Source organism: Xenopus tropicalis, chromosome 5, assembly GCF_000004195.4.
Source record: "Xenopus tropicalis strain Nigerian chromosome 5, UCB_Xtro_10.0, whole genome shotgun sequence".
NCBI classification, from domain to species: Eukaryota; Metazoa; Chordata; class Amphibia; order Anura; family Pipidae; genus Xenopus; species Xenopus tropicalis.
Genome location: NC_030681.2, coordinates 99,852,659 through 99,879,540, shown reverse-complemented (window position 1 = coordinate 99,879,540; position 26,882 = coordinate 99,852,659). Strand labels below are relative to the sequence as shown.

Sequence of the window (26,882 nt, the reverse complement as noted above, 5' to 3'; positions counted from 1 at the left end):
GAAGCAATTTCCATGTGCCTACCGTAAGTGCATCTGATTCACCAAAATGAACACACTTGCACGTGCGCTGCCTCATAAATTCAATGCAAATGCACAGAAGTCCTTCTGGCATAATTTCTGGTGTTTGTCATGCAAATTACATCTGTGCCTGATTCTTAAGGTGCGAGTGTGCTGCGTCTATCGATTCTGGGAAGGGAATCATGGAGCTACTGCCTGGTCCAGAGGTGATGGTAGCTTCAGGGTTCCGCTGCGTCAACAGACGAAGTGCCGCCCAATTCAGAATGGATGGCAGGAAGGACTGATTGCCACCGAGCGCAACCATATGGTTGCAATGAGTGTAACTGCACTTTTCCTCAGAGACTTCAGGGAGGAAAGTCTCTGAGGATGTGTCAATATAGATTGATTGGTTGCGGTCCTTGCATCAACCAGGAGTGCACTGCTGCAGTGTGTTCTTACCTTAAAATAAAAGTCTGACGTAAATTAGCCCTTATGTGTAGTGCATTACCTCCTCCTTTAAAAGGGGGATGCCCATAAGATTTTTCTCTACCAGAAGATGGTGATCAGTAGGTTGCACAAACAGCTCCATTAGATCCCCCTTCAGTGTACATTCCATTAAAAGGGGGGTTCACCTTTATGTTAACTTTTGGTGTGCTATAGCATATCCTATTCATTTCAGCTTTGCAATTCATTATTATCAATTAATTATTTCGTTTTTATAGTTTTTAAATTTTTTGCCTTCCACTTCAACATCCTTCCAGCTTTCAAATGGGGTCACTAACCCCAGCAGGCAAAAACTATTGTGATCTTACAATTATGTATGTATGTATTTATTTATATAGCTTTATTAATAAATGTTAATCATAATAATAATAATAGCTCCACAACTGTATGCAGTGCATTACCAGGTGTGAATACAAACAGAGATATAGTTATATTACGTTATATAGTAACAATAGATAAATCAATGTTTAGGAGCTAAGTGCTTTCAATAAGCAGTTTGGATAAGGTCCCTGCCCCAAGAAGCTTACAATCTATTAGGAAGAAGAGAATAAAGAAAAAAAGGGGGGTGGGGTATAAGAGCATAGTGAAGTGCTTCATATGGTAGGTGCAGAGCTGTCAACCCACCCTATTTCTTCACGATTCCCCCATTTTCCCATCCACCAGCAGAATTCTCCTGATTTTTCTCTCAATGTCCTCTGGTGAATTTTGGGCACGCATGCGCAGTAAGTGTTTCGTGACATCAATTGATACATTTGCGCATGGGTATAATTTTTCGGCTTGAGCTGTGACTTTGCACATGTACTTGAAATCACGCAAGGCCCAGAAGAGAGTGTATGGGGTGATAAGAGTACTTTTATTATTTTTGTTACCTTTTATTACTTATCTCTTTATTCAGTCCCACTCCTATTCTTATTCCAGTCTCTCATTTAAACCTCTGCCTCTGCCTGGTTGCTAAAGTGGCAACCATATAGTGGATGAAATTCCAAACTCGAAAGCTAAATAACTAAAAACCTACAAAAAACTGAAATCCAACTGCAAATTTTCATTAGCATGAACATTATACTAAAAGTTCATTTAAACGTGAACAACCCCTTTAAGATTTTTGAAAAAATGACTTGATATATTTGAATTGCTCATATGTGTGCCACATTTAAGGTGGTCAAAATGCACCCAGCTAAAAAAGAGCCACATGTGCCATCAGCCTTAACTTCACTAAAAGTACACCCTGCTGTGACAAAGATGAGGCATACGTGGATTAATCCAAATGACAACTGATACTGCACAAAACAACTTTACACTAAACCTTAAGAAAAAAAGTAAATCCAGGTATTACACACAGATATTGGTAAACGTATAGCACTGAGAGGACATGCTTTTTTTCACACAAAAATCTCACCTCAACAGTGTCAGGGGATGTAGCTCCCTCTCCTGTGGGTTCTGGAACATCCTCATCATGAAATGTAGCACGTTTGTAGTCAGACATCTGAGGGCAAAGCAGTAAATAAGCAGCTGTGGACACTGACTGGAAGCTCTTGATACTGGGCAGGGTCAGACTGGCCTGCCAAAACACTAAAAAATGTTCCTGTGGGGCCCAACCGAAACATTTCCATAAAACCTTTCCTATTTTTACCATAGGCCAATAAAAAATCACTTACTACCTCTACTGTTTGTGGTGGTGGGCTCTCAGGATCTCTAATGGGACACTGATACTGAAATAAAATGTGTGTATATTTATCAATGAAAATCATGTGCACTTAATGTAAATGTAAATGTATGTGCCAGTGAGTATAATTACAGGTGTCATTGTGATTTATCTACCATAACTTTACCTTCATGTAAAGTCGTACTTTGTTTAATTTAAGTTTAAATCAATCTTACACTGAAATAAGTCATTAAAACGATTATTTTTTAATGGTTTTTGTTTGCTATAGACTCATGGTTTACTTTGATAACAGTTTCCATTAAGTGTTAAGAATTTAAGTGTGATGACACTGTTCACTGTGCATACAGGGCTTTCCCTCTCTATCTATTAATAAATCGGAGATACCATATTACATGACAACATTTGTATTCCATAAAGACTTTCAAATATAACAGCACCCTTTATTGGTTAACAACAGTTAGTGTTGCACTGCTTGAGTCCATAAAAACATATTGCAAATTTCACCAGTGGCAAATACAGTGGCAAATACAGATATATAGTGGATGAAATTCACTGTATATATATACAGATATATAAACATTACAGTCAATTTACAGATAAACGAATGTAAAAAAATAATTAACACTGTTGTAAGTAGTGTATACCCAGGATTCAGCTGATTCAGCCAAATCCAAAACCTTAAAGTCAAGTGACTTTTAAACCTCTGTTCAACTTGAAAAAAATCTTTTTTTTTTTTACAGATAATGGTGTTTTATTCTTCTCAGATGTTAATATGCAATATGCACTTTCCTGTTTTAATTTCCAGTGTCAATGAATATGGTTTATTGGCGAGTAACAGGTTGAATTAACAACTGGAAGGAACACTGGAAGCCAAAGAAATTAGACCCTCAAAATGTCATTAGGGTCTGAAACCTGCAGACTCACAATTTTAGAAGCATATCAGATGGTGCTTAGAGTTCATGTGTGGATTTATATATAATAATGTTATATGTGTGTGTGTATATATACACCACCAAATGCATACAAATACACAGATACAAACAAATCAAGTGTATTGCCTACCCATGACTCTGTGTTAGCAGTGTGTATATGTATGCCTATTTATTTGTTATGCAGCTCCTGTAGCACTAAATATCTGACTAAATTCGCCTCTCTCCCCACCGGTGTGCATACGAGTGTAAATAATATCCTAAGTATTAGCTCAGAGTAAGGAAACTGATCGGTATTCTCCACAGATTTGACATATGAGTATAAACTGCCACCGTGACACGCCCTCGGTTTATTAGTGCATACACTGTGGTGTGTGTCAGGATTTGTTGTGTACTCAATTGAAATAATGTCTATGTATATACGGCTCGGTGGGTGACACTCACGCTGTTGCTCAGGTTCTGAAGCGCAACGTTCATCGTGGTGAGGATAAAGAAGCAGCAGCAGCAGCAACAGCAGCATCTACATGAGCAGAGCCAGAAGATCCCAAGCCATGCGCAGGAGCCCTGGGACGAAGCGCCCGCTGTCCATCCCCGACTCAACCCTGAGATCCTAGGCAGCCCTGGCAAATTGCAGGGAGATAAGGCCTGGGAGAGGGGGAGGGAAAGGCAAAGGAGGGGGAGCCAGGCTGGGGCTTCTAGCTCGAAACGCGCTGGTTACCATGACAAAACCCTATTGTATCCTTTAACAGGAAGGACAGGGGAGCATCAGATGTTGAGGGAGGGAGACTAGCAGCGTGGATAAATACGCACAGGGGAAGAAATGATGGTAAAGGCGAAGGAAGCCTGATAGGGGAAAGGGGTTAAAATGCAGAGAGATTCATTGGCTTAGGGTTAACTACTCATATCCAGCAGGTTGGGCTACGTTCCCACAGCCAGCAGGTTAATGTTTATACAGAGCATGGTAATAATGCTAACAATATTAGCAAGCAGTACTAACCATGTAGTGATTGGGATTTCAGTAGTTATACAACATCAAAATACATTCATATTTTTCACCTGTATTCAGTGTGTTGGGTCAGTCTCTGGTTTGTGACTCTGTCCTAGAGTTGCTAACATACTGAGCCATTGTGGTTATGTGTTAGTAAGGAACAGCCACAGTATGTATGTATTGTTTATTACACAGCTAAAATGATCTGATTATCTTCCATTTGAGTGTTTTAGATCCAGCTTGCCAATATTCTGTGAATTTGGCATACCTTTTAAGATCACCCAATAGTGCCAAACCTCTTAAACATCAACAATGTTTCATCATCTAATGGAAAGGCTTTCTAGAAGAGTAGATAATAAGAGTAGATGGTAAAAACTGTTTAAGCTGCAGAGGGATAATTTTATATTAATACCTTTGGTTTAAAATGAGATGTTGGACTTACAGGCATCCACATACTTTTGGCCATATTGCAGTTAGATTTTGCACTGATGTTGCCAAATCATCTCACAGGTTTGCAGCTGGGTTGAGGTCAGGGCTTTGTGCTGGCCAGTCAATTCCTCCCCCTCCAGTGATGTTAAAGAGAGACACAGTGGGCACGGGTGTATAGGACAGCATGCCAAGTCCAATTGGTTTTTTGTTGGGTGTGGTTTGAATTTGTCAACATGCGCATTGCTAAAGTGTATATATATATATATATATATATATATATATATATATATATATATATATATATATATATATATGACTTTTAATTACAAAGTGGCAATTTATGAGCATTAACAAAAAGGTATTCCGTTGATCACTGTAAGCAGCTAGGAATAAAGCACTTTGTTTTTTGCAACAGCTTTTGCTTCTGTTGTATTTGGTGAGTAATAAGTAACCACCTTTTCTGCAACTTCAAATTCTGTTCCACTATGTCCACAACCCATGCCCAAAACATGGCTATTGTGGGGCCCAGACGATGTGAATAAATGATCCCAGGCTCACCTAGATTATTAAGGATAGATTGTCTGGCAGAAAGCCCATGGAGTGAATGTATGCAGATGGTTCTGTGAATGGTGTGATATAAAGGATGGGTAACATAATTTCAGCGATCCATATAGAGGTGTAGCATGTCACATTTGGCAGTCCTTTTATTTATTATAGAATACATGCAATATACAAGTTGTTTTGTTCAAGGGTACCTTAAAGCACCTTCCATTTAATTTTGATTCCCCTTTATTATACATTTTGGGGCAGAATTATTAAAATGTGAGATTAGAGTTGACCACAGAAAAATTCACCCACTAATCTCACATTTTGATAAATCTGCTCCTTAAAGAATGTTTTGTCAGGGGTTTTGAAATCACAAAGGTAAGCTCTTTTAGTACCCTGGCAGACCTGCCAACTCTCCCTATTTTACTATAAGTTACACGATTTTTGGGCTCCCTCCCCTGGTCTTCCATCACTATTGAGCATTCCCCCATTTTCTATCTGCGGGAAAAATCCAATGTAGGCACGCACAAAACCTTTCAGAGGAGCAATGTGGGCATACGCAATGCTGAATCTGTGGCTTTGGGAGTGATTGCACAGGCGCGAGACATCACTTTTGTTAACATTACTTCCAAGCAGGAAAATGTTAGCAGCAACACGTGCTGCATTTCCCCCTATCAAAGACTATTAAATGTTGACAGCTCTACCCTGGGATGAATACCATCTGGTCCTGGACCTTTGTTTACTCTGACACTTTCTAGTCTCTTGAATTTCCTCCTGAGTGACCCATCCATCAATAGTTATATTATTAGAATTACCTCTAAAAGGAAGCCTCTATTAGCTGGTTCCTTAGTTGTGTAGACAGATGAAAAATAACAGTTCAAAAACTGCACTTTTCCCCTGCTCTCATCAACCAGTTGACCACCCCCTGATAATAAGGTTCCAACCTTTCTTGCATTATTTTGTTACTGTTTACTTAAAAAATACTATTGGATTCATTTTACTCTTTGGTACATTTCCATTGTTATTCTTTATTTTAGCTTGTCTAATAGTGTTTTGCATGCTTCATTGACCTTGTACCTAATAAAAGCCTTAGCTGTCCCAGCTAACTTGAACGTTTTGACTTACCAACCTCAGCACTAACCATGTGTGATATTATTTAAGATTTAGATGCCTTTAAGGGTTAATACTGCTATACATATAACCACGTACAGTCTAAGAACCCCAAACAAACTGGACCAACATTTCAACATCCATTGGGGCACCATGCACTTTCCCACAGTCAGGCATGTATCTAGGCACCCCACACATACCAAGGGACCCCACATACTGCGCCAAATGCACCTGCAGCAATAAACCTATACAAATTGTCTGATCACCTCCCCACAGTCAGGCATATACAGTACCTTGGGACCATACACACAAGGGACTTTATTCACTGCCCCAATCCCCACATTCAGACCCATACACACTGCTTTTGCCCAGTCAAGACCAAGGCCACAGACATATCAAGGGGCACCATACACTGCACCAAGACCCTTTGCAGCCACCTCCCCAGTCAGGAATATCCTTTGGGTCCACACACACGTCCCAGTATGTCATACACATACGTAGGAGCCCTACACACTGCTTACCTGACCAGGGAACTAGCACTTATATTGTAATGTCACCCACTGTGACCTACAGCACTTATATTTGCCTATTTGTGTCTGTAAGTTACCCTCCCATATAGATTGTAAGCTCTCCGGGGCAGGGACCTCCATCCTTTTGTGTCTTTGACTCTTAACTTACTGCAACTGTATCTTGTATTTATTTGTGCTTATTGTAATACTTTGTATTTATCTATTTTAATACCCCTGTTTATATTAATGTATTCTACTGTACAGCGCTGCATACATAAGTAGCGCTTTATAAAGTTATACATACATACATACATACTCCCCTCCCAGTCAGATATTTACATAGGGACCCTATACACTGCCTCAAGGCATACCCAGCGGCCCCGCACAATACACCAAAAAAAAATTGTTCATACAAATATTACTGCTTTAACCACCACCCATACAGCCAAATCCTATTTTAGTCTTTAAGCTGTACAAGGGCCCTTATAACTACCCTCCATCCAGGGCCACAGGCATGAACTTTGGAAATGCAGGCAGGCACTCCGGATCACCAAGAAAAAGTTTCAAAGCAGCTAAATTAAAGTAAAAATGTAGGATTACAAGAAACCTTTCAGAGAAAAGGAGAATGGTATCCACCATTAGGCACATTAAAGATATTTAAACATTTTTCAGGGAAAAGGAGAATAGTATCCACCATTAGGCACATTACAGAGTAATTAAACATAACAGGAAATGTCGTATTCAAAATTTAAAGGCATGCTTAGAGGCCCCCGCACACTGCTTTACCTCACCACAGTTAGGGGTATTTTTATCATGCTGTGTAAAAAGTGGAGTGAAGCATTACCGGTAAAGTTGCTCAGGGCAACCAATCAGCAATTAAATTTCAACAGTTAGAAAATCAAAGCATCTGATAAACAACATCACCGGTGATGTTTTACTCCACTTTTTACACAGCATGATAAATATACCCCTAAGACAAATAACTAGGGGCCCTAACACCACCCCCAGGCCATACACATACTTAGGGGCCCTGCAAACCACCTTACAATATTCGCATTATATACAGGGGTGCCAGTACCCACTACTTGTCCCTGTATATAATGTGGGCACGCTATTCACACTATATACAGAGGCAAGTAGTGGGTACTGGCACATAAGCACATTAAATACAGTGACATGTATATGGTACTGGCACATAAGCACATTATATACAGTGCCATGTAGTGGGTACTGGCACATAAGCACAATATATACAGTGCCATGTAGTGGGTACTGGCACATAAGCACATTATATACAGTGCCATGTAGTGGGTACTGGCACATGAGCACATTATATACAGTGCCATGTAGTGGGTACTGGCACATGAGCACATTAAATACAGTGACATGTAGTGGGTACTGGCATATAAGCACATTACATACAGTGCCATGTAGTTGGTACTGGCACATAAGCACATTATTTACAGTGACATGTAGTGGGTACTGGCACATAAGCACATTTTATACAGTGCCATGTAGTGGGTACTGGCATATAAGCACATTACATACAGTGACATGTAGTGGGTACTGGCACATAAGCACATTATATACAGTGAGATGTAGTTGGTACTGGCACATAAGCACATTATATACAGTGACATGTAGTGGGTACTGGCGCACAAGCACATTTTAAACAGTGCCATGTAGTGAGTACTGGCGCATAAGCACATTATATACAGTGCCATGTAGTGGGTACTGGCACATAAGCACATTATATACAGTGCCATGTAGTGGGTACTGGCACATAAGCACATTATATACAGTGCCATGTAGTGGGTACTGGCACATGAGCACATTAAATACAGTGACATGTAGTGGGTACTGGCATATAAGCACATTACATACAGTGCCATGTAGTTGGTACTGGCACATAAGCACATTATTTACAGTGACATGTAGTGGGTACTGGCGCATAAGCACATTTTATTCAGTGCCATGTAGTGGGTACTGGCGCATAAGCACATTATATACAGTGCCATGTAGTGGGTACTGGCACATAAGCACATTATATACAGTGCCATGTAGTGGGTACTGGCACATAAGCACATTTTATACAGTGCCATGTAGTGGGTACTGGCACATAAGCACATTTTATACAGTGATATGTAGTGGGTACTGGAACATAAGCACATTACATACAGCAGGGATCCCCAACCTTTCTTACTCGTGAGCCACTGTCAGATGTAAAAAGATTTGGAGAGCAACACAAGCAGCATAAAAGTTCATGGAGGAGCCAAATAAGGGCTAAAGGTGGCCGTACACGAGCAGATCCGCTCGCTTGGCGATGTTGCCAAGCGAGCGGATCTTCCCCCGATATCCCCACCTACGGGTGGGCGATATCGGGGAGCATTTAGGTAAAAAAAAAAATAATCCGATCGTTTGGCCCTGGGGCCAAACGATCGGATTATGTGGGCGGCAATGGGGCAGTCGGATCGGGGACCGCATCAATTTTCTAACCTGGCCGATCGAGATCTGGCCAATTTCAGGCCAGATATCGGTCGGCCAGGCCGCTCTGCTCTCCCCATACACGGGCCAATTAGCTGCCGAATCGGTCCAAGGGACCGATATCGGCAGCTATAGTCGGCCCGTGTATGGGGACCTTAAGATTGGCTATTAGGCAGCCTCTATGCACACTATCAGCTTACACTATCAGCTTATTTGGGAGTAAATCTTGTTTTTATTCAACCAAAACATGCCCCCAAGTCAGGAATTCAAAAATAACTCCCTGGTTTGGGGACACTGAGAGCAACATCCAAGGGGTTGGTGAGCAACATGTTGCCCCCGAGCCACTGGTTGGGGATCACTGACATACAGTGACATGTAGTGGGTACTGGCACATAAGCACATTACATACAGTGACATGTAGTGGGTACTGGCACATAAGCACATTTTATACAGTGCCATGTAGTGGGTACTGGCACATAAGCACATTTTATACAGTGATATGTAGTGGGTACTGGAACATAAGCACATTACATACAGCAGGGATCCCCAACCTTTCTTACTCGTGAGCCACTGTCAGATGTAAAAAGATTTGGAGAGCAACACAAGCAGCATAAAAGTTCATGGAGGAGCCAAATAAGGGCTAAAGGTGGCCGTACACGAGCAGATCCGCTCGCTTGGCGATGTTGCCAAGCGAGCGGATCTTCCCCCGATATCCCCACCTACGGTTGGGCGATATCGGGGAGCATTTAGGTAAAAAAAAAAATAATCCGATCGTTTGGCCCTGGGGCCAAACGATCGGATTATGTGGGCGGCAATGGGGCAGTCGGATCGGGGACCGCATCAATTTTCTAACCTGGCCGATCGAGATCTGGCCAATTTCAGGCCAGATATCGGTCGGCCAGGCCGCTCTGCTCTCCCCATACACGGGCCAATTAGCTGCCGAATCGGTCCAAGGGACCGATATCGGCAGCTATAGTCGGCCCGTGTATGGGGACCTTAAGATTGGCTATTAGGCAGCCTCTATGCACACTATCAGCTTACACTATCAGCTTATTTGGGAGTAAATCTTGTTTTTATTCAACCAAAACATGCCCCCAAGTCAGGAATTCAAAAATAACTCCCTGGTTTGGGGACACTGAGAGCAACATCCAAGGGGTTGGTGAGCAACATGTTGCCCCCGAGCCACTGGTTGGGGATCACTGACATACAGTGACATGTAGTGGGTACTGGCACATAAGCACATTACATACAGTGACATGTAGTGGGTACTGGCACATAAGCACATTTTATACAGTGCCATGTAGTGGGTACTGGCACATAAGCACATTTTATACAGTGATATGTAGTGGGTACTGGAACATAAGCACATTACATACAGCAGGGATCCCCAACCTTTCTTACTCGTGAGCCACTGTCAGATGTAAAAAGATTTGGAGAGCAACACAAGCAGCATAAAAGTTCATGGAGGAGCCAAATAAGGGCTAAAGGTGGCCGTACACGAGCAGATCCGCTCGCTTGGCGATGTTGCCAAGCGAGCGGATCTTCCCCCGATATCCCCACCTACGGTTGGGCGATATCGGGGAGCATTTAGGTAAAAAAAAAAATAATCCGATCGTTTGGCCCTGGGGCCAAACGATCGGATTATGTGGGCGGCAATGGGGCAGTCGGATCGGGGACCGCATCAATTTTCTAACCTGGCCGATCGAGATCTGGCCAATTTCAGGCCAGATATCGGTCGGCCAGGCCGCTCTGCTCTCCCCATACACGGGCCAATTAGCTGCCGAATCGGTCCAAGGGACCGATATCGGCAGCTATAGTCGGCCCGTGTATGGGGACCTTAAGATTGGCTATTAGGCAGCCTCTATGCACACTATCAGCTTACACTATCAGCTTATTTGGGAGTAAATCTTGTTTTTATTCAACCAAAACATGCCCCCAAGTCAGGAATTCAAAAATAACTCCCTGGTTTGGGGACACTGAGAGCAACATCCAAGGGGTTGGTGAGCAACATGTTGCCCCCGAGCCACTGGTTGGGGATCACTGACATACAGTGGGTACTGGCATATAAGCACATTACATACAGTGACATGTAGTGGGTACTGGCACATAAGCACATTTTATACAGTGCCATGTAGTGGGTACTGGCACATAAGCACATTTTATACAGTGATATGTAGTGGGTACTGGAACATAAGCACATTACATACAGCAGGGATCCCCAACCTTTCTTACTCGTGAGCCACTGTCAGATGTAAAAAGATTTGGAGAGCAACACAAGCAGCATAAAAGTTCATGGAGGAGCCAAATAAGGGCTAAAGGTGGCCGTACACGAGCAGATCCGCTCGCTTGGCGATGTTGCCAAGCGAGCGGATCTTCCCCCGATATCCCCACCTACGGGTGGGTGATATCGGGGAGCATTTAGGTAAAAAAAAAAATAATCCGATCGTTTGGCCCTGGGGCCAAACGATCGGATTATGTGGGCGGCAATGGGGCAGTCGGATCGGGGACCGCATCAATTTTCTAACCTGGCCGATCGAGATCTGGCCAATTTCAGGCCAGATATCGGTCGGCCAGGCCGCTCTGCTCTCCCCATACACGGGCCAATTAGCTGCCGAATCGGTCCAAGGGACCGATATCGGCAGCTATAGTCGGCCCGTGTATGGGGACCTTAAGATTGGCTATTAGGCAGCCTCTATGCACACTATCAGCTTACACTATCAGCTTATTTGGGAGTAAATCTTGTTTTTATTCAACCAAAACATGCCCCCAAGTCAGGAATTCAAAAATAACTCCCTGGTTTGGGGACACTGAGAGCAACATCCAAGGGGTTGGTGAGCAACATGTTGCCCCCGAGCCACTGGTTGGGGATCACTGACATACAGTGACATGTAGTGGGTACTGGCACATAAGCACATTACATACAGTGACATGTAGTGGGTACTGGAACATAAGCACATTACATACAGTGACATGTAGTGGGTAGTGGCACATAAGCACATTACATACAGTGACATGTAGTGGATACTGGAACATAAGCACATTACATACAGTGACATGTAATGGGTACTGGCACATAAGCATATTATATACAGTGACATGTAGTGGGTACTGGCACATAAGCATATTATATACAGTGACATGTAGTGGGTACTGGCACATAAGCACATTACATAGTGAGATGCAGCAGGTATCCAAGTAAACTATATACAGTGGGCAGTGATACCCCACAAAAATTATACACAAAAAAGGCAGTGGGGACTGGCACCCTAAGCACATTATATGCAAAGCAAAGGATAATGGAACCCAAGACACCCCATGTACATACCTCCCAACATTTGAAAAATGCAGAGGGACAATACGAAATGCAGCGCGTACGCGTCAAAAAAGTTTTGACCACGCCAATTTTGTGACTACACCCAACCCCTGTCACCACTCCCCCGCCTGCAGGTGTCCCTCCCCTGACGCGTTTCACTTATGAGCGATCAGAGGAGGACATCGGGCAGTGGCTGAGGCCCCTGTTGTGGGGGAGGGGGGGTAGTGGGCACGGCTGGTGGGAGCCCCTGGGGCGTCAGCACTGGTGGACCCTTCACCCCCCAATCCCACCCTGACCACACCCCCTAAATACCACTCCCATTTTTCAAAATTTGCCAGGTTATGTAGTTTGAACACATTTTAGGGGTTTTGGAGTTTTGTTTTATGTTATTACAGTTTTGCTGATGACATTGAAATTGCCCTTTAAAATGCAAGTCTCAATTCCCCCAAAAGACTTGTTGCATTGAGTATTTGGGCTCTCTGCCAAAAGCGTACTTATCTAATTAAGTTTGAGAAACGTTGTATCTTTTTTTGCATTCGGTGCGGGAAATCAAATGGAAAGGAGTGATTTTTCAATAAGACAGCGGGACTGTGGGCTATGTTGTTAAAATCGGGACTATCCCGCGAAAACGTATAATTTTCTTCTGGTATTCATTTACCTACTACTGATACATAATATATATAACATTATCCAACCCTGACTTATTTCACCTCTGTTTCTCTCTCATTTGCATCTATTGTGCAAGCGCGAAACTGCAATATCAATATGTAATTACATGCTTTGGAATTTATACTAAGTGACGCCGCCGCCATACACCACATGCAAACGACGTCACTGGAGGACGGATCGCCGCTTGGAACAAACCACAGCCGACAACAAACGCATCTCTGCGTCTGACATCTTTACGGAGTGACGGCGGCTGCGATGATTGGTAGCAGATTGTGCGCCTGCGTAGTAGAGCATTCATGACCATGGAGGAACAGAGCCGTAATCAGCAAGCTTTACAGACCGGCAAGGGGAAAGACAAGGAAGCCGGTGGCGAACAGCGGGACGCGGCGAAGGATAAAAAGGAGGACCAGGAACTGGTGAGGAAATGGGACCGAGCACCCTGTATCGCTTAGTCGGCGAGAGCAGGAGAGCAAAGCCCGTTGTGACAGGGCCACAATGGGAGAGCTGAGTCACTGGGCCGGTGTAGGAAGAAAAATGAGTTGGGAGAAATCAATGTTTTAGAACTGTTCCAACATACAGGGGTTTCCAGAGTTATCTCAGCAACCACCATCTTTACAGCTAAGGCAACGGCCCTGTTTCCAGAGCTTAGAAGCTGTTCTGTACATACCTGCGGCAGACATCATTGTTTTTGAATTACATCTCTCAGCACTCTCTGACCGACAGGGAAGCGACAAATAGTCTGCACATGGATGCTTGAATCATTTAGGATTCCGGTAGAAATAACACTGAGTTGATAAAAGAAACCTAATAATTTAGAAACTATACAAAAAATACAAATATAATAAAGACCAATGCAATAAGGCAGTGCTGTCCAATAGCTGAAATACCAAGCTAAAGAGCTGCTAAACAAAAAGCTAAATAACTGAAATGGCATAAAATGAAAGACCAGGTGCATATTGACTTGAAATATCCATTTGGAACATTTACTGTAAGCTTTATTAAAAAGGGCATACTTCCCATCTGTTCTTAGTAAGAAAAACAAAAAACCATTGCTTGTTAGTTGAGCTTCCCCAAAAAAAAAATCTTAGTATTTTGGTTACAGTTGCTATCCTGACGTAGGATAACCCAGAAACATTTAGTAATTGATATATGTTTATGTTGGTGGGTAGTAATGGGGCCAAAACTTTGACTGTGAATTGGTGTGTTTAGTATGGAGATAAGAATTGCTTATGCAAATAGGAACATTTTTCTAATTGTGTAATATATCTGATAAGTTTGTATGTAAATAAATAATGGTTCACCTGCACCATATTTTCATTTTGTTTATTTGCTGCTAGTAGATGCAATCATTCTACTTCTAGAAGCATCTAGCAACAAATGCTGTTAATGCATTTTGTAAATGCTACATAAAGCAGTTTGATTAACATAGTCCTCTCAGCAATGCAGCAGCAATTAAAAACCCTTCCTTTTCCACCCTGTAGTAATGACTTTGATTGCCATCCAAAGCAATACCACAGCACTTCACATTTGGTAGAGCCAGAAAGTGGCTGGCAAAAGTTTTTGGCTTTTTGATCAGTGCAAGTGACACTGATGGAGTTAGCCACAATTGAAGCTATAAGAAATACTGCCTAATTCAGAGAAAAGATTTTACTTGAAGTTACAAAATCTAAACATACGAATGCTTGAGTCTGTTGTCACAGAAAATAAGAGTACTTTTAAAGGACAGGTCAACCCCACATATATTTTTTTCTAATAAAAAAAATCCTAATTCTAAGCAACTTTGCAATATACATTCATTACAAATTTGTAATGGTTTATAAGTTATTTGTATATATAATTGCTATTAAAAGCAGTGTTTGTCTATCTTTTTCTATTCTCTGCCCTGGGGGCTCTGACTTTTGATACAATGTAACATAATCCAGCAGACTGATAGACTTCCAAGAGAATGACCTTTGCAACATTGTTATAAACAGGAGTTCAGCAAATGCTGTTTTCAATAGCAATTACATTACATTTTTTAAATACATTTATATTGGAAAGTTGCTTAGAATTATGTTTTCTTTTATAAGGCAAAAATTGTTTTTATTTTTTTTTTGGTTGATGTCCTTTAAGGCTTAAGTACAAAGCAGAATTGGATAATTGTATGATTAACATAACTTCCTGAATATAACTGCCATGTCACAGCCCTCTTCTAACTGACAATTGCTTTGAACTTGCCATTTTTGATGTGCTTGATACTTATCTATCTAAATGTTCTTTCCTAGTCTGAAGAGGACAAGCAACTGCAAGATGAGCTGGAAATGCTTGTGGAGCGACTCGGGGTAAGTCCCAGTTTTGATAATGTTTATGTAGAATTAATTGTAACCAGTAAAATCTCTGAAAGCCAGTGCCCATTTTACTAGTATAAGCTTTGTTTTCTGTTTTGCTGCTGTTTTTTTGGATACATTTCCTTTTTTACAATGATAATTTCTACAGGAAAAAGACAGCTCACTTTATAGGCCAGCCCTGGAGGAATTACGAAGGCAAATCCGCTCCTCCACTACCTCCATGACATCTGTTCCCAAGCCCCTTAAGTTTCTGCGGCCACATTATGGAAAACTAAAAGAGATCTATGAGAATATGGCACCTGGGGAGAACAAGGTTAGTAGAAAAGGAACAATATCCCATCCTTGCTGTGTATCATGTTATTGATGTTCTTAATTTACTTTTAAAGAACTCACTGTTAACATTAGCTCAAATTATTGCCTGCTAGGGTAACTTTGAGTATGAGTACTTAGGCTGTTCGCAGAATCTCATCTGTATATGCATATTAGGACTGTTTCTTCTGCAATTTTATGTGTTCCTATAATACTTTATGAATTTACATTTTACTCCTTAGGGCAATAGCATACAATGTGTTTTGACCATAGTAGCCCTCTCAGGGAAGCCACATTGAAAAAAAGATAGTAAAATTTAAATAATGGCACAAAATGGGGTTCCTCAGTTACGTCTCTTATATAAATTCTTGGCAAAGCTGTTTTCACCCCTACTGTATGATGATCGCTTATTGCTAGGCAGTAGAGTCAGTACCAGTGGGCCACCGTGTACCTTTGAGCAAAATTTGGATTTTCTAATTAGGAGCAGTAACTTATAGTTGTGACTTTAAGATAATTTCATAAAGGGAGTCCAAGTATTTTGACAAGATTGCTTACCTGTTTCATATAAATCTGATATGACAGCATATTATTGAGTGTTTTATTTACAGCTTTATTTAAAGTCTCCAAAATCTTTTTCCAGCAATTTGCTGCAGATATAATTTCTGTCCTTGCCATGACTATGAGCAGTGAGCGCGAATGTCTGAAGTACAGATTACTGGGATCACAAGAGGAACTGGCATCATGGGGACATGAGTATGTCAGGTGAGTGAGAGGAGGGAATGCAAATGTTGCTATTTAATGCTAAAAGTGTTCAGAGAGCTGAATATTGATAATGCTCTTTAGAAATTTGGAATAGATGTACAGGATCATGATAAAAGGAACTTTCATTTAGTTTTCCTACCCAACTACCTTACCTGTTTAGATAGTAAAAGCTTCAGCAAACCCCCTTACATCTATCAATAGGTCCTTTGTCCCCTCAGACATAAAACGGTAAGGAGGGTCTTGTGTGTGTGTGTGTGTGTGTGTGTATATATATATATATATATATATATATATATATATATATATATATATATATAATATATATATATAATATATATATATATATAATATATATATATATATATATATATATATATATATATATATATATATATATATATATATATATATATATATAATATATTTTATTTATTTGTGGGTATTTAATCAAATGGCAGAAGTGACAGTACCTTTTTCATATAAAGAGACAACGATACCCAGTATAACTTCAAGGAGAAATATGTTTGTGCATTATTTACAGTAGAGTGTAAATGTACCATGTAAGGCAGGGTACATTTCTATTTAATACAATAACTTAAAAAAGATTCACAAATCAACAAATCATGCTTCTTTAAGGAGAAGGAAAGGCAAAGCCAAAATGTTAGGCACCCCCAAGTGACTTAAATCGCCTACCTTTTACCCCGGGCTGGTGGCCCTGTTCGGAGAGAACAGCACCAGCTCGGGGTAGCTGCAGAGCTTCCTCCTTCCAGCTTCGCTCGTGCGCGCACATGCGCAGTAGAGTGAAAAAGCCGAACTTTAACAGACAAGTCGGCTTTTCACTTTAATGCGCATGCGCCGTTCACGGGAATTTGCCAGCAAAACGAAGCAGGAAGGAGGAAGCGCTCTCTACAGGTACCCCGGGCTGGTGCTGTTTTCTCCTAACGGGCACCAGCCTGGGGTACAAGGTAAGCAATTAAAGTCACTTGGGGGTGCCTAACATTTTGGCACCTCCAAGTGACTTAGCCTTTCCTTGTCCTTTAAACCAGAACAAACTGGTCAGTTGGCAGTATGATTATCAAGGACACCTGATCTTGAAGTTCCTCAGGCATTATTAAATTTAAATATAATGTAGAGAGTAATATTCTGAAACTATTTGCAATTGGTCTTCATTTTTTATTTGTAGTTTTCATTATAGTTTTAATTATTTATTAGTTTTTCAAAAATTGTTCAGCAACTGAGTTTGGCATTATAATGGCTGGTTATCTGGTTGCTAGGGTCCAAATTATCTTAGCAACCAGGGAGTGGTTTGAATGAGAGACTGATATATGAATAGGAGAGGGACTAAAAAGTAATAACAATAAAACTGTAGCCTCACAGAGCAATAGTTTTTGGCTGCGTGGGTCAGTGACCATTTGAAAGCTACAAATAGTATAAAAGATAAATGAAGACCAATTGAAAAGTTGCTTAGAATTGTTCATTCTATAACATACTAAAAGTTAAAGGTGAACCACCCCTTTAAGGTAATGTAATTCAAATATTTTACCCATATTCTGTATGCATTTCTCCTCAGCTAGTTCAACTTTTCCTAATCAGACCCAACACCTGTCTTGAGTAGACAAAGCCCTTGTTTTTCTTTATATGTGCTTTGTCCTGAGCATACTTGAATAGAACTACCTTTTCTTAGTGGTTTTTACTGTTTCTGTGCCACATAATAAAAATATATATGAACTTCTGTTTTTCATATTTGTTTTTCCTTTATCAGGCATTTGGCTGGTGAGGTTGCAAAGGAATGGCAGGAAGTGGAAGAAGGAGATAAGTCTCAAAAAGATACATTGCTAACCCTGGTGAAGGAAATTGTCCCCTATAACATGGCACACAATGCAGAACATGAGGCATGTGACCTGCTGATGGAGATTGAGCAGATGGACATGCTGGAGAAATACATTGATGATAATGCATATGCTAAAGTTTGTCTATATTTGACAAGGTGATTCTTTTTTTTTCTTTTAGTAGAATTATGTCCTTGAAGAAAATCTTGTCATACTAACCTAAAGTAAAATGTAAATCTAACCTCTGTATGATGTAGCTGTACCTTTCAGTTATGTTGTACTGTGAACAATATTTGCTTTATTGATAAAACATAATATGGATTGAATGACAAAATCTTACATGATGTCTAACTTTCCGATAGCTGCGTGAGTTATGTCCCTGAACCAGAAAACTCTGCTCTTCTGCGCTGTGCACTGTCTATCTTTCGCAAGTTCAACCGTTATCCAGAGGCACTCCGTCTTGCTCTTGTTCTCAATGATATGGAACTTGTAGAGGATATATTTACCTCATGCAAAGATGTGTAAGTGATTAATATCTTGAGTCACAATAGTATGCTTAAATCTCTGCAAGGCTTTTACTTTATTATACAAATGATTTATAAAATATCCTCTACAGGGTGGTACAGAAACAGATGTCCTTTATGTTAGGCCGCCACGGAGTGTATCTGGCTCTTAATGAAGATGTGGAGGAATATGAAGATTTAACTGAAATAATGTCCAATGTGCAACTCAATAGCAACTTTCTGGCTTTGGCGCGAGAGGTCAGTAATGAAAACCAGAAAGAGTTTTTTGTATTGTTTTATGAACACCCTGCCCATCTTTAAGTTCATTCTTTGTCACAGGTTAGGGCAGCTCCACCCTGTCAGATTTGTATATATTTATGTGGGTGGTCTGGTATCCTGACACAACATATGTTCCATGTTTAACACTTTACTGGCTGGGTTATTAAACTCCTGGAAAAAGCTGATTTGAATTAATGTAAACAAAATGCTGCATTTATAATTGTTATTAGTGGAAATCCTTTGGTGTCATCTTTTAATTTGTAAAGCTGAATTCTTTGGTGTAAACAACAAGGAAAATAAATATTTCTTAGTGTTTCGAAATTGCAGTGCAAAATACCATAAAGCCTGGAAAGCCAAATCTGATCCAGTAGCCATGTGATCCCACATGCAGCTGAAATAAGCAATAATTCTTAAACTGAGGAAGTTAGTAGGAATTTTTTATTGTTAAATGATTGTGTACATGTATTTAACCCTTTTAATGCCATGGTTATTTGAGTTGCTACTTAAATGCAGGAGCCATAGACTCTACTTCATGTGGCACTTAAAGAAGCAATGGGTGCATTTTTTGTGCTTGTTCATTCCAGCACTTGTTTACCTTTTACAGGTTTTTAGTTGTATAATAAAGGAACTGTAACACTAAATAATGAAAGTTTTTTAAAGTCATTAAAATATAATGTTCTGCTGCCCTGCACTGGTTAAAGATCTGTGTTTCTTTTAGAAAGACTACTATAGTTTATATAAATAAGCTGCTGCGTAGCCATGGGTCAGCCATCCAAGATGGTAATGGTGAGAAAAGGAACAGGTTACTTAGCCGATAACAACGGTTCTGTAAAATAAAATTATGTTTTACAAAGCTTATCTATTAACTTCTATGTAACCAGTGCCATGTAGCCCTATTTCAGTTTGAACAGCTACCCACCTGGCACAGTGCAGGGCGGCAGTACATAATTTAATTACCTTCATGCAATTCATTTTTTGGTGCTACTATTCTGTTAAGATATTGAAATTTTCTGGTGCACGATGCATAGTTAGTTCCATTTTTTTTTCTTTTTGCATAGTAGCTACTTGTTGAGTATATAGAGTTGAACTGCGAATTAATACTACTTTTCTCTGTCAGCTTGATATTATGGAGCCCAAAGTGCCGGATGATATCTACAAAACACACCTGGAAAATAACAGTAAGTTGAATTGGTTTTCAGTAGGTACATTGAATGTATTTAAGAAGTCAGGGCCATTAGAAATTATTGATGAATTTGTAGTTTTATGGGACCTGTTATTCTTAACTTAAAGAATAGGATTTAATCTGAATTCCATTAATTAATGATTATTGGATATAATCCTGCACCTTTTTTTAAATAATTTAATTTAGATTTTAGGTGTTACTGGTCATTTTAATTATGCTGCATTTATTTATTTTTTTCCAAAGGATTTGGGGGCAGCGGGTCACAAGTTGATTCAGCTCGCATGAATCTAGCTTCTTCTTTTGTGAATGGCTTTGTGAATGCAGCCTTTGGGCAAGACAAGCTTCTAACAGATGATGGAAACAAGTGGTTGTATAAAAACAAGGATCATGGTGAGCATGGAGCTCTGTCAACACTAATGGTTTTGTACTGCAATTATAGTTTTCACTTTGAAACTAATACACACATTTTGCACACAGGGATGCTTAGTGCTGCAGCCTCTCTGGGAATGATTCTTTTATGGGATGTGGATGGTGGTCTGACTCAGATTGACAAATACCTGTATTCTTCTGAGGATTACATCAAGGTAACTGTTAGCTATGGATTATCAGTTTCACTAAATGCAGTTGTGTTTATGCATTCTTATAATATATAAATGCTACAGTATCATCCAACCAAATATGTTAGCCAGTGAACCTTCCTACTAATATAAAATTTAAAAGCAGTTTATATTCCCATTTTTCTTTGAAACCCTTTTTGTTGTAAAGACTTAAATACATTTTTGATTTTTGGCACAGCTTTTTTTTTTATATAGAGCAGCTTGTTTATATAAACTAGTATTCTTTCTGATTCAAACATGAAGCTTTTACCAGCGTAGGGCACAGTACATAATTAATTACTTTGATACACTTTATTTTATTTTTTGGTGTTACTGTTCCTTTAATATTCTGGTTCGGTTTTTAAAAACAGTTGAGAGCAAAAGCTAAATAATTCTAGTACAAACTATTGCATTGTTAACAAACATGGATTTGTACAGTGCAGTCTTCTCACAATAACACTCTTTATACAACATTTAGTCTGGAGCACTCTTGGCCTGTGGAATTGTGAACTCTGGTGTAAGAAATGAGTGTGATCCTGCTCTTGCACTTCTGTCTGACTATGTCCTGCACAATAGCAACACTATGAGGATAGGAGCAATATTTGGGTAAGTACGGAATCTAGCTTTTTGTGACTGTGCAATATGGCTTAATAAGTGCCAGTAAAGACACTTGCTTTCTACGTGCAGGATTTTATGTGAGAATGGGATTTCTGGCAATCCAGTCTTTTATGACTGGCAACAACCAATACTGAGGTTTAGGTTTTTACAGTTTGGCTGGTGTTCTTTTTTCTGGACTACAGCTTCCAGCAAGCTTTGAAGCAAGTCCTGGGGTTTGTGGTCCAGCAAAATCAGAAAACCTTAGGTCAGGGATCCCCAGCCTTTCATACTCGCGAGTCACATTTAAATGGAAAAAGTGTTGGGGGGCAACACAAGCATGAAAAAGTTTCCTGGGTGTGCCAATAAGAGCTATAATTGGCTACTTAATAGCCCCTATATGTACTGGCAACCTACATAAGGCTCTGTTTGGCATTATACTTGTTTTTTATGCAGCCAAAGCTTGCCTACTTACCAGGAATTCAAAAATGAGAAATTACTTTGAGGCCACTGGGAGCAACATCCAAGGGGTTGGTGAGCAACATGTTGCTCACGAACCGCTGGTTGGGAAACACTGCCTTAAGTTATAAAGTTTACTGTGTAACCAGGACAGCTTTAACTTATTTGTTATTTAAAAAAAGATAAACAGGGATTTGAATGAACCGTTTTAAGCTTATTCATTCTTGACTCCATCAACTGAACTCTTACTTACAGGTTGGGTCTTGCATATGCTGGTTCAAATCGTGAGGATGTTTTGACCCTCTTGCTTCCTGTGATGGGGGATTCAAAGTCTAGTATGGAGGTAAGAGGACTATATTATGTTAAACAAAAATGAAGATGAAAGAAACATCTGGATATTATACTGTTATATACTCTTGACATATAGACAACATGTATAGAAATGCTACTTGTGTTGCACATGATGCAAGGAGTAAAAAGCTGCAAGTAATGAGAACAACTTTTTTGTGTAGTAGCGACAAAAGGTCTATCCTGTAATTCATTGCAGGTTGTTGGAGTGACAGCCCTTGCCTGTGGGATGATAGCTGTTGGATCTTGCAATGGGGATGTTACATCCACAATTCTACAAACAATCATGGAGAAATCTGAGCAGGAGCTAAAAGATACATTTGCTCGCTGGCTGCCTCTGGGCCTAGGACTGAATCACTTAGGTAAGCAAACAGAATAAATAATTATGATAAAAGTAGCAAAGTAGATAATCTGCTTTTTGAATTTTGTTAAAAGATTTTTTAAGTGTTATCCTATACTTTTTTTCCTAGGAAAGGGTGAAGCAATTGAAGCAATTCTTGCAGCACTGGAGGTGGTGCCTGAGCCATTCAGAAGCTTTGCCAACACACTGGTTGATATCTGTGCCTATGCCGGTCAGTTCAGAGCATGTCTGAAAAGTTGAAGGACTGGGAGTTTTTGTGTTTGTTTTTTTTTTTTTTTAATTACTTTTGGAAGTAACCCTTTTTTTTCCCCCTCCTACTAGGATCTGGGAATGTCTTAAAAGTGCAGCAACTTCTCCATATCTGCAGTGAACACTACGACTCGAAAGAGAAAGACGAGGAAAAGAAAGATAAGAAGGACAAGAAGGAAAGTGCTGCTGACATGGGGTCACACCAGGTGCCTTTTTATCATTCCCACTCTCCCATCCTTTTTTGTATTTGTCTTTGAATATGCTTGTAATCTAGTGATTGAATAAAGAAGCAACTGGATTGTTATTTTATTAAATTAGAGTGATTACTGTCATGCTTTACTGCTTACCCTTGTACAACCTTTGGTTGTTTTAAATATCAATCATTCTGTATATTTGTATGCTTGTGTTTATGTGTAATATATATGATCATGAATGTGTATACATACATCATTATTTTAATATACCTTGGAAGCACACAACAGAGTTACTGCATCCTATGCTTTCACAATTGGTAAATAATTAATTAAAAAGCATGTAATATTTCTTACTGGTAAATTACTGGAGTAGAAAATATTAGGTCATTGACTACAGGTCTTTTCCTTTTCAAATAACCCTTTGCACTAAAAAGTATGCTTTCTTTTCTATAGGGTGTAGCTGTCCTTGGCATTGCCCTCATTGCCATGGGTGAGGAGATTGGTTCAGAGATGGCTCTGCGCACTTTTGGACACTTGGTAATATAGGTTTTGTTCTAACATAACCCTTGCTTGTAGTATATACCTGCACAGTGTGATATGGTGCAGTTTTTATTATTTCAGCAAAGCTTTTCAATAACTAATGTAGCTTTGTCACATACACCTCATAGGCAATACCATTTTAAGGCATTTTCAAATTAGGCAATATCATAAATACATTGCTTATTGTGTGAAAAAACTTGTAGCTTTAAAACAAGGGTATTGTAAATGTAATATATTTAAATGGCTATCTATAAAGATATTAATAAAGTTTTTGGACTATAAGGTCCCTTCTTGCACTTATTTGGTGAACACCGGTTTCCTTCTCTACATATTTGCATTTGTACAAAAGGCAGTAAGCTGATAACTGCTTGCCTTTACAGATGCATTCTTTAATTTACAGTTGCTTCATTAATCAGTAGGGTACATCTCCTCGTATTTATAAATGCACGTATGCAGAGTGAATATGCTGTATTTGCAATAGTTTGCTTTTCATAGGTTCAGCAAAAAACAAAAGTAGATAAGTCTTGTTTATAGAAGATACTTTCCACTGAGTGATGTACATAAAGGTGGCTTAATCTGTTACTTTTTTCTCACCGTTTCTTGTTTAATCTTTTTGCAATTTTTTCTGGTTCAGCTCAGGTATGGAGAGCCCACATTAAGGCGTGCAGTACCTTTGGCTCTTGCTCTTATCTCTGTTTCAAATCCAAGGCTCAACATCTTGGACACACTCAGCAAGTTTTCTCATGATGCTGATCCTGAAGTTTCCTACAATTCTATTTTTGCTATGGGAATGGTGGGCAGTGGTAAGATTATTCCCATTTCAGCTGTTTTCTCTCTTTATGTAATATTAAATTTATCTAGATAGGTAAACAAGTGAACAATTATTTTCCCTTCTTAATTCTCTAATAGGCACTAATAATGCTCGTCTGGCTGCCATGCTCAGGCAACTGGCACAATATCATGCCAAGGACCCTAATAATTTGTTCATGGTGAGGTTAGCACAGGTATGTACTAGTTTAACTGTTTAATTCAAGCAATGTGCATAATGTGTTCTGTGCTCATTTTAAAGGTAATGTTTTTCTCATTAGGGACTTACACATCTGGGAAAAGGAACACTCACACTTTGTCCATATCACAGTGATCGACAGCTAATGAGCCAGGTGGCAGTGGCTGGACTGTTGACTGTTCTTGTATCTTTCTTGGATGTCAGAAATAGTACGTGTGGCAGTACACTTTAGGGAATCATTCCAACAAATTCCTTTGATCTCTGGTGGTGATAATATATGCATGTTTTTTTTTTTCCAGTTGTTTTGGGAAAATCACATTATGTACTCTATGGCTTAGTTGCTGCAATGCAGCCACGCATGTTGGTCACATTTGATGAGGAGCTGAGGCCTTTGCCTGTTTCTGTGCGGGTGGGACAGGTAAGTCTCTGAACTTGCTGTAAAATACCTAGGCCCATAGTGTTCATGTTTCCTGGCTGAATTAACTGTGTATATGGAATTTTAATGTCATGCTTTACATTTAACTAAGAATTCTGAGGGCTAGATAGGTCGATAAATAATAAATATCTAATTATCTTTAATGTGAATGTGAATAGGAGAATGGGAGTGTTCCTGTTTGTTTTTATCTATGCTTTGTGTATGCATCTCTTCTAATTCATTAACAGAGGTATGTCACAGACTTTGATAAAGAGTATAATAATATCTTCTAATTATATGAGTTCTTATTTTTTGTCTGTGGCTTGCCTGCACATTGCTGTGACCTGTAGCTGCCATCAGACATTTCAGTATCCAAGCTGTACTTCACTAATTTATGGGTTGATGCTCTAAGGCAAAATTATGCCAAGCTATTACAAATACCTAGTGGTTCTAGTAGGGGCTAAGTCTGAGTTTTTCCCTTTTAATGATCAACTGGGAAAAGATGGCAAATATGTTGCTTCAAAAAATTTTTCGCATGAACCACACCTGAACTATGCTTTTTTTGCTTGTAGTAAACCTGACATGAAAACTTGTCACAAACTCATCACAAAAGACTTATTTTCTCTGTGAATTGCATATTATGATTGCTACAGTGTAGTGCATTATGACCCCTGGACCCTCTTATTGGTGCAACTTAAAGCAGTAAAGGGGAAACATCAATACTAAATGAATCACAAGTGCATAATGTTAGAATATCAGCCCCTGCTAAGGTCATCCAAAATGACTTGATCTTAACATATAAGCCTATATACCTATTCTTGTTGCTAGTGTGCTTCTATATAAACTGACATTGTTGTATTTCTTTTTATAGGCAGTGGATGTTGTGGGTCAAGCAGGAAAGCCCAAGACCATCACTGGGTTCCAGACGCACACAACCCCTGTATTACTTGCCCATGGTGAGCGGGCGGAGCTGGCCACTGAAGAGTATCTGCCAGTAACACCCATACTGGAAGGTTTTGTTATCCTTCGCAAGAATCCAAACTATGATGTTTAGTGTTGATATTTTGGGGGAGAAGGTCTGCATCATGTGGGGTTTGTGACTCAAACTGTGTTTTCCTTTTTGTTACTGTATATCTTATTAAATAATTTCACAGCCATGCTCGAAGTATGGATTAAGAACAATCTTTGTTGTGCCCTCTTACTAAAAGAAACATTTCTCATAGTGCTGAAAAAGTACACAAAACAGCCAAGTCATTAGAGTCTTTAATTAGGTTATTCAAAGCACTTCCAGCAGGAATCTTTTGGCTGAGGGGGATCCCGGTAGTAATAATACACTAGATTTTTATATACGGTATATGGTCTTTCTTCCTTCATTACATATGATTGCAACCATGGTAATAACTACCATAACACTGAATGCTTTCATCTGATTAGAACTGCATAAAGAGCATACAAAGACACAGTAACAGATAGCAAGTGAAGAGAATGACGAACCAGCTACACCTTGAGATTATAGAGCTTAATAGCTTGAACTGCAGCCATTTGCCCAAGGTACAACACTTGAGTGGTGGGTGCTTATCAGATGCCATTTAAAGAAGAAGGAAAGGCTAATAAAGAGTTGATCTCAAGCTGCAGGCATACCTTCAGTTCTCTCAATAGTGTCCTTAAGTCTCCCCATATTTCACCTGTTCAGATGATCAGAAGCCAAACCGGAAGAAAAATGCTGAGCTGTGTAAAGAAAGTTCCCATAATGCCACGCTCCTGCACAGAGACCCAGACCAGTGTAC

General features: G+C 39.7%; 2 protein-coding genes across 2 annotated transcripts in view; one reads left to right on the top strand and one right to left on the bottom strand.

Annotated features, from left to right (window-relative positions):
* Positions 1-3,828, bottom strand: part of ece2 (endothelin converting enzyme 2) — a 29,684-nt gene extending 25,856 nt beyond the window's left edge. Inside the window, exons 1-2 of the mRNA XM_002935143.5 lie at positions 3,538-3,828; positions 1,898-1,984 (exon numbers count right to left, since the gene is read on the bottom strand). Of these exons, the coding sequence (XP_002935189.1) occupies positions 1,898-1,984; positions 3,538-3,570 (120 nt within the window). The 5' untranslated portion in view covers positions 3,571-3,828. The remainder of the gene's footprint in view (positions 1-1,897; positions 1,985-3,537) is intronic.
* A 9,610-nt stretch (positions 3,829-13,438) lies between these two features.
* On the top strand, positions 13,439-26,277 carry psmd2 (proteasome 26S subunit, non-ATPase 2). Its single transcript, NM_001015819.1, is given in 21 exon segments — positions 13,439-13,557; positions 15,406-15,462; positions 15,617-15,781; positions 16,418-16,539; positions 18,302-18,526; positions 18,731-18,889; positions 18,985-19,129; positions 20,268-20,328; positions 20,577-20,723; positions 20,811-20,917; positions 21,408-21,535; positions 22,238-22,325; positions 22,530-22,692; positions 22,801-22,902; positions 23,013-23,146; positions 23,588-23,671; positions 24,309-24,477; positions 24,584-24,678; positions 24,763-24,889; positions 24,980-25,098; positions 25,967-26,277. Coding segments are annotated over 21 exon segments (2,694 nt in total). The 5' UTR covers positions 13,439-13,443; the 3' UTR covers positions 26,150-26,277.
* Positions 26,278-26,882: the final 605 nt, after the last annotated feature.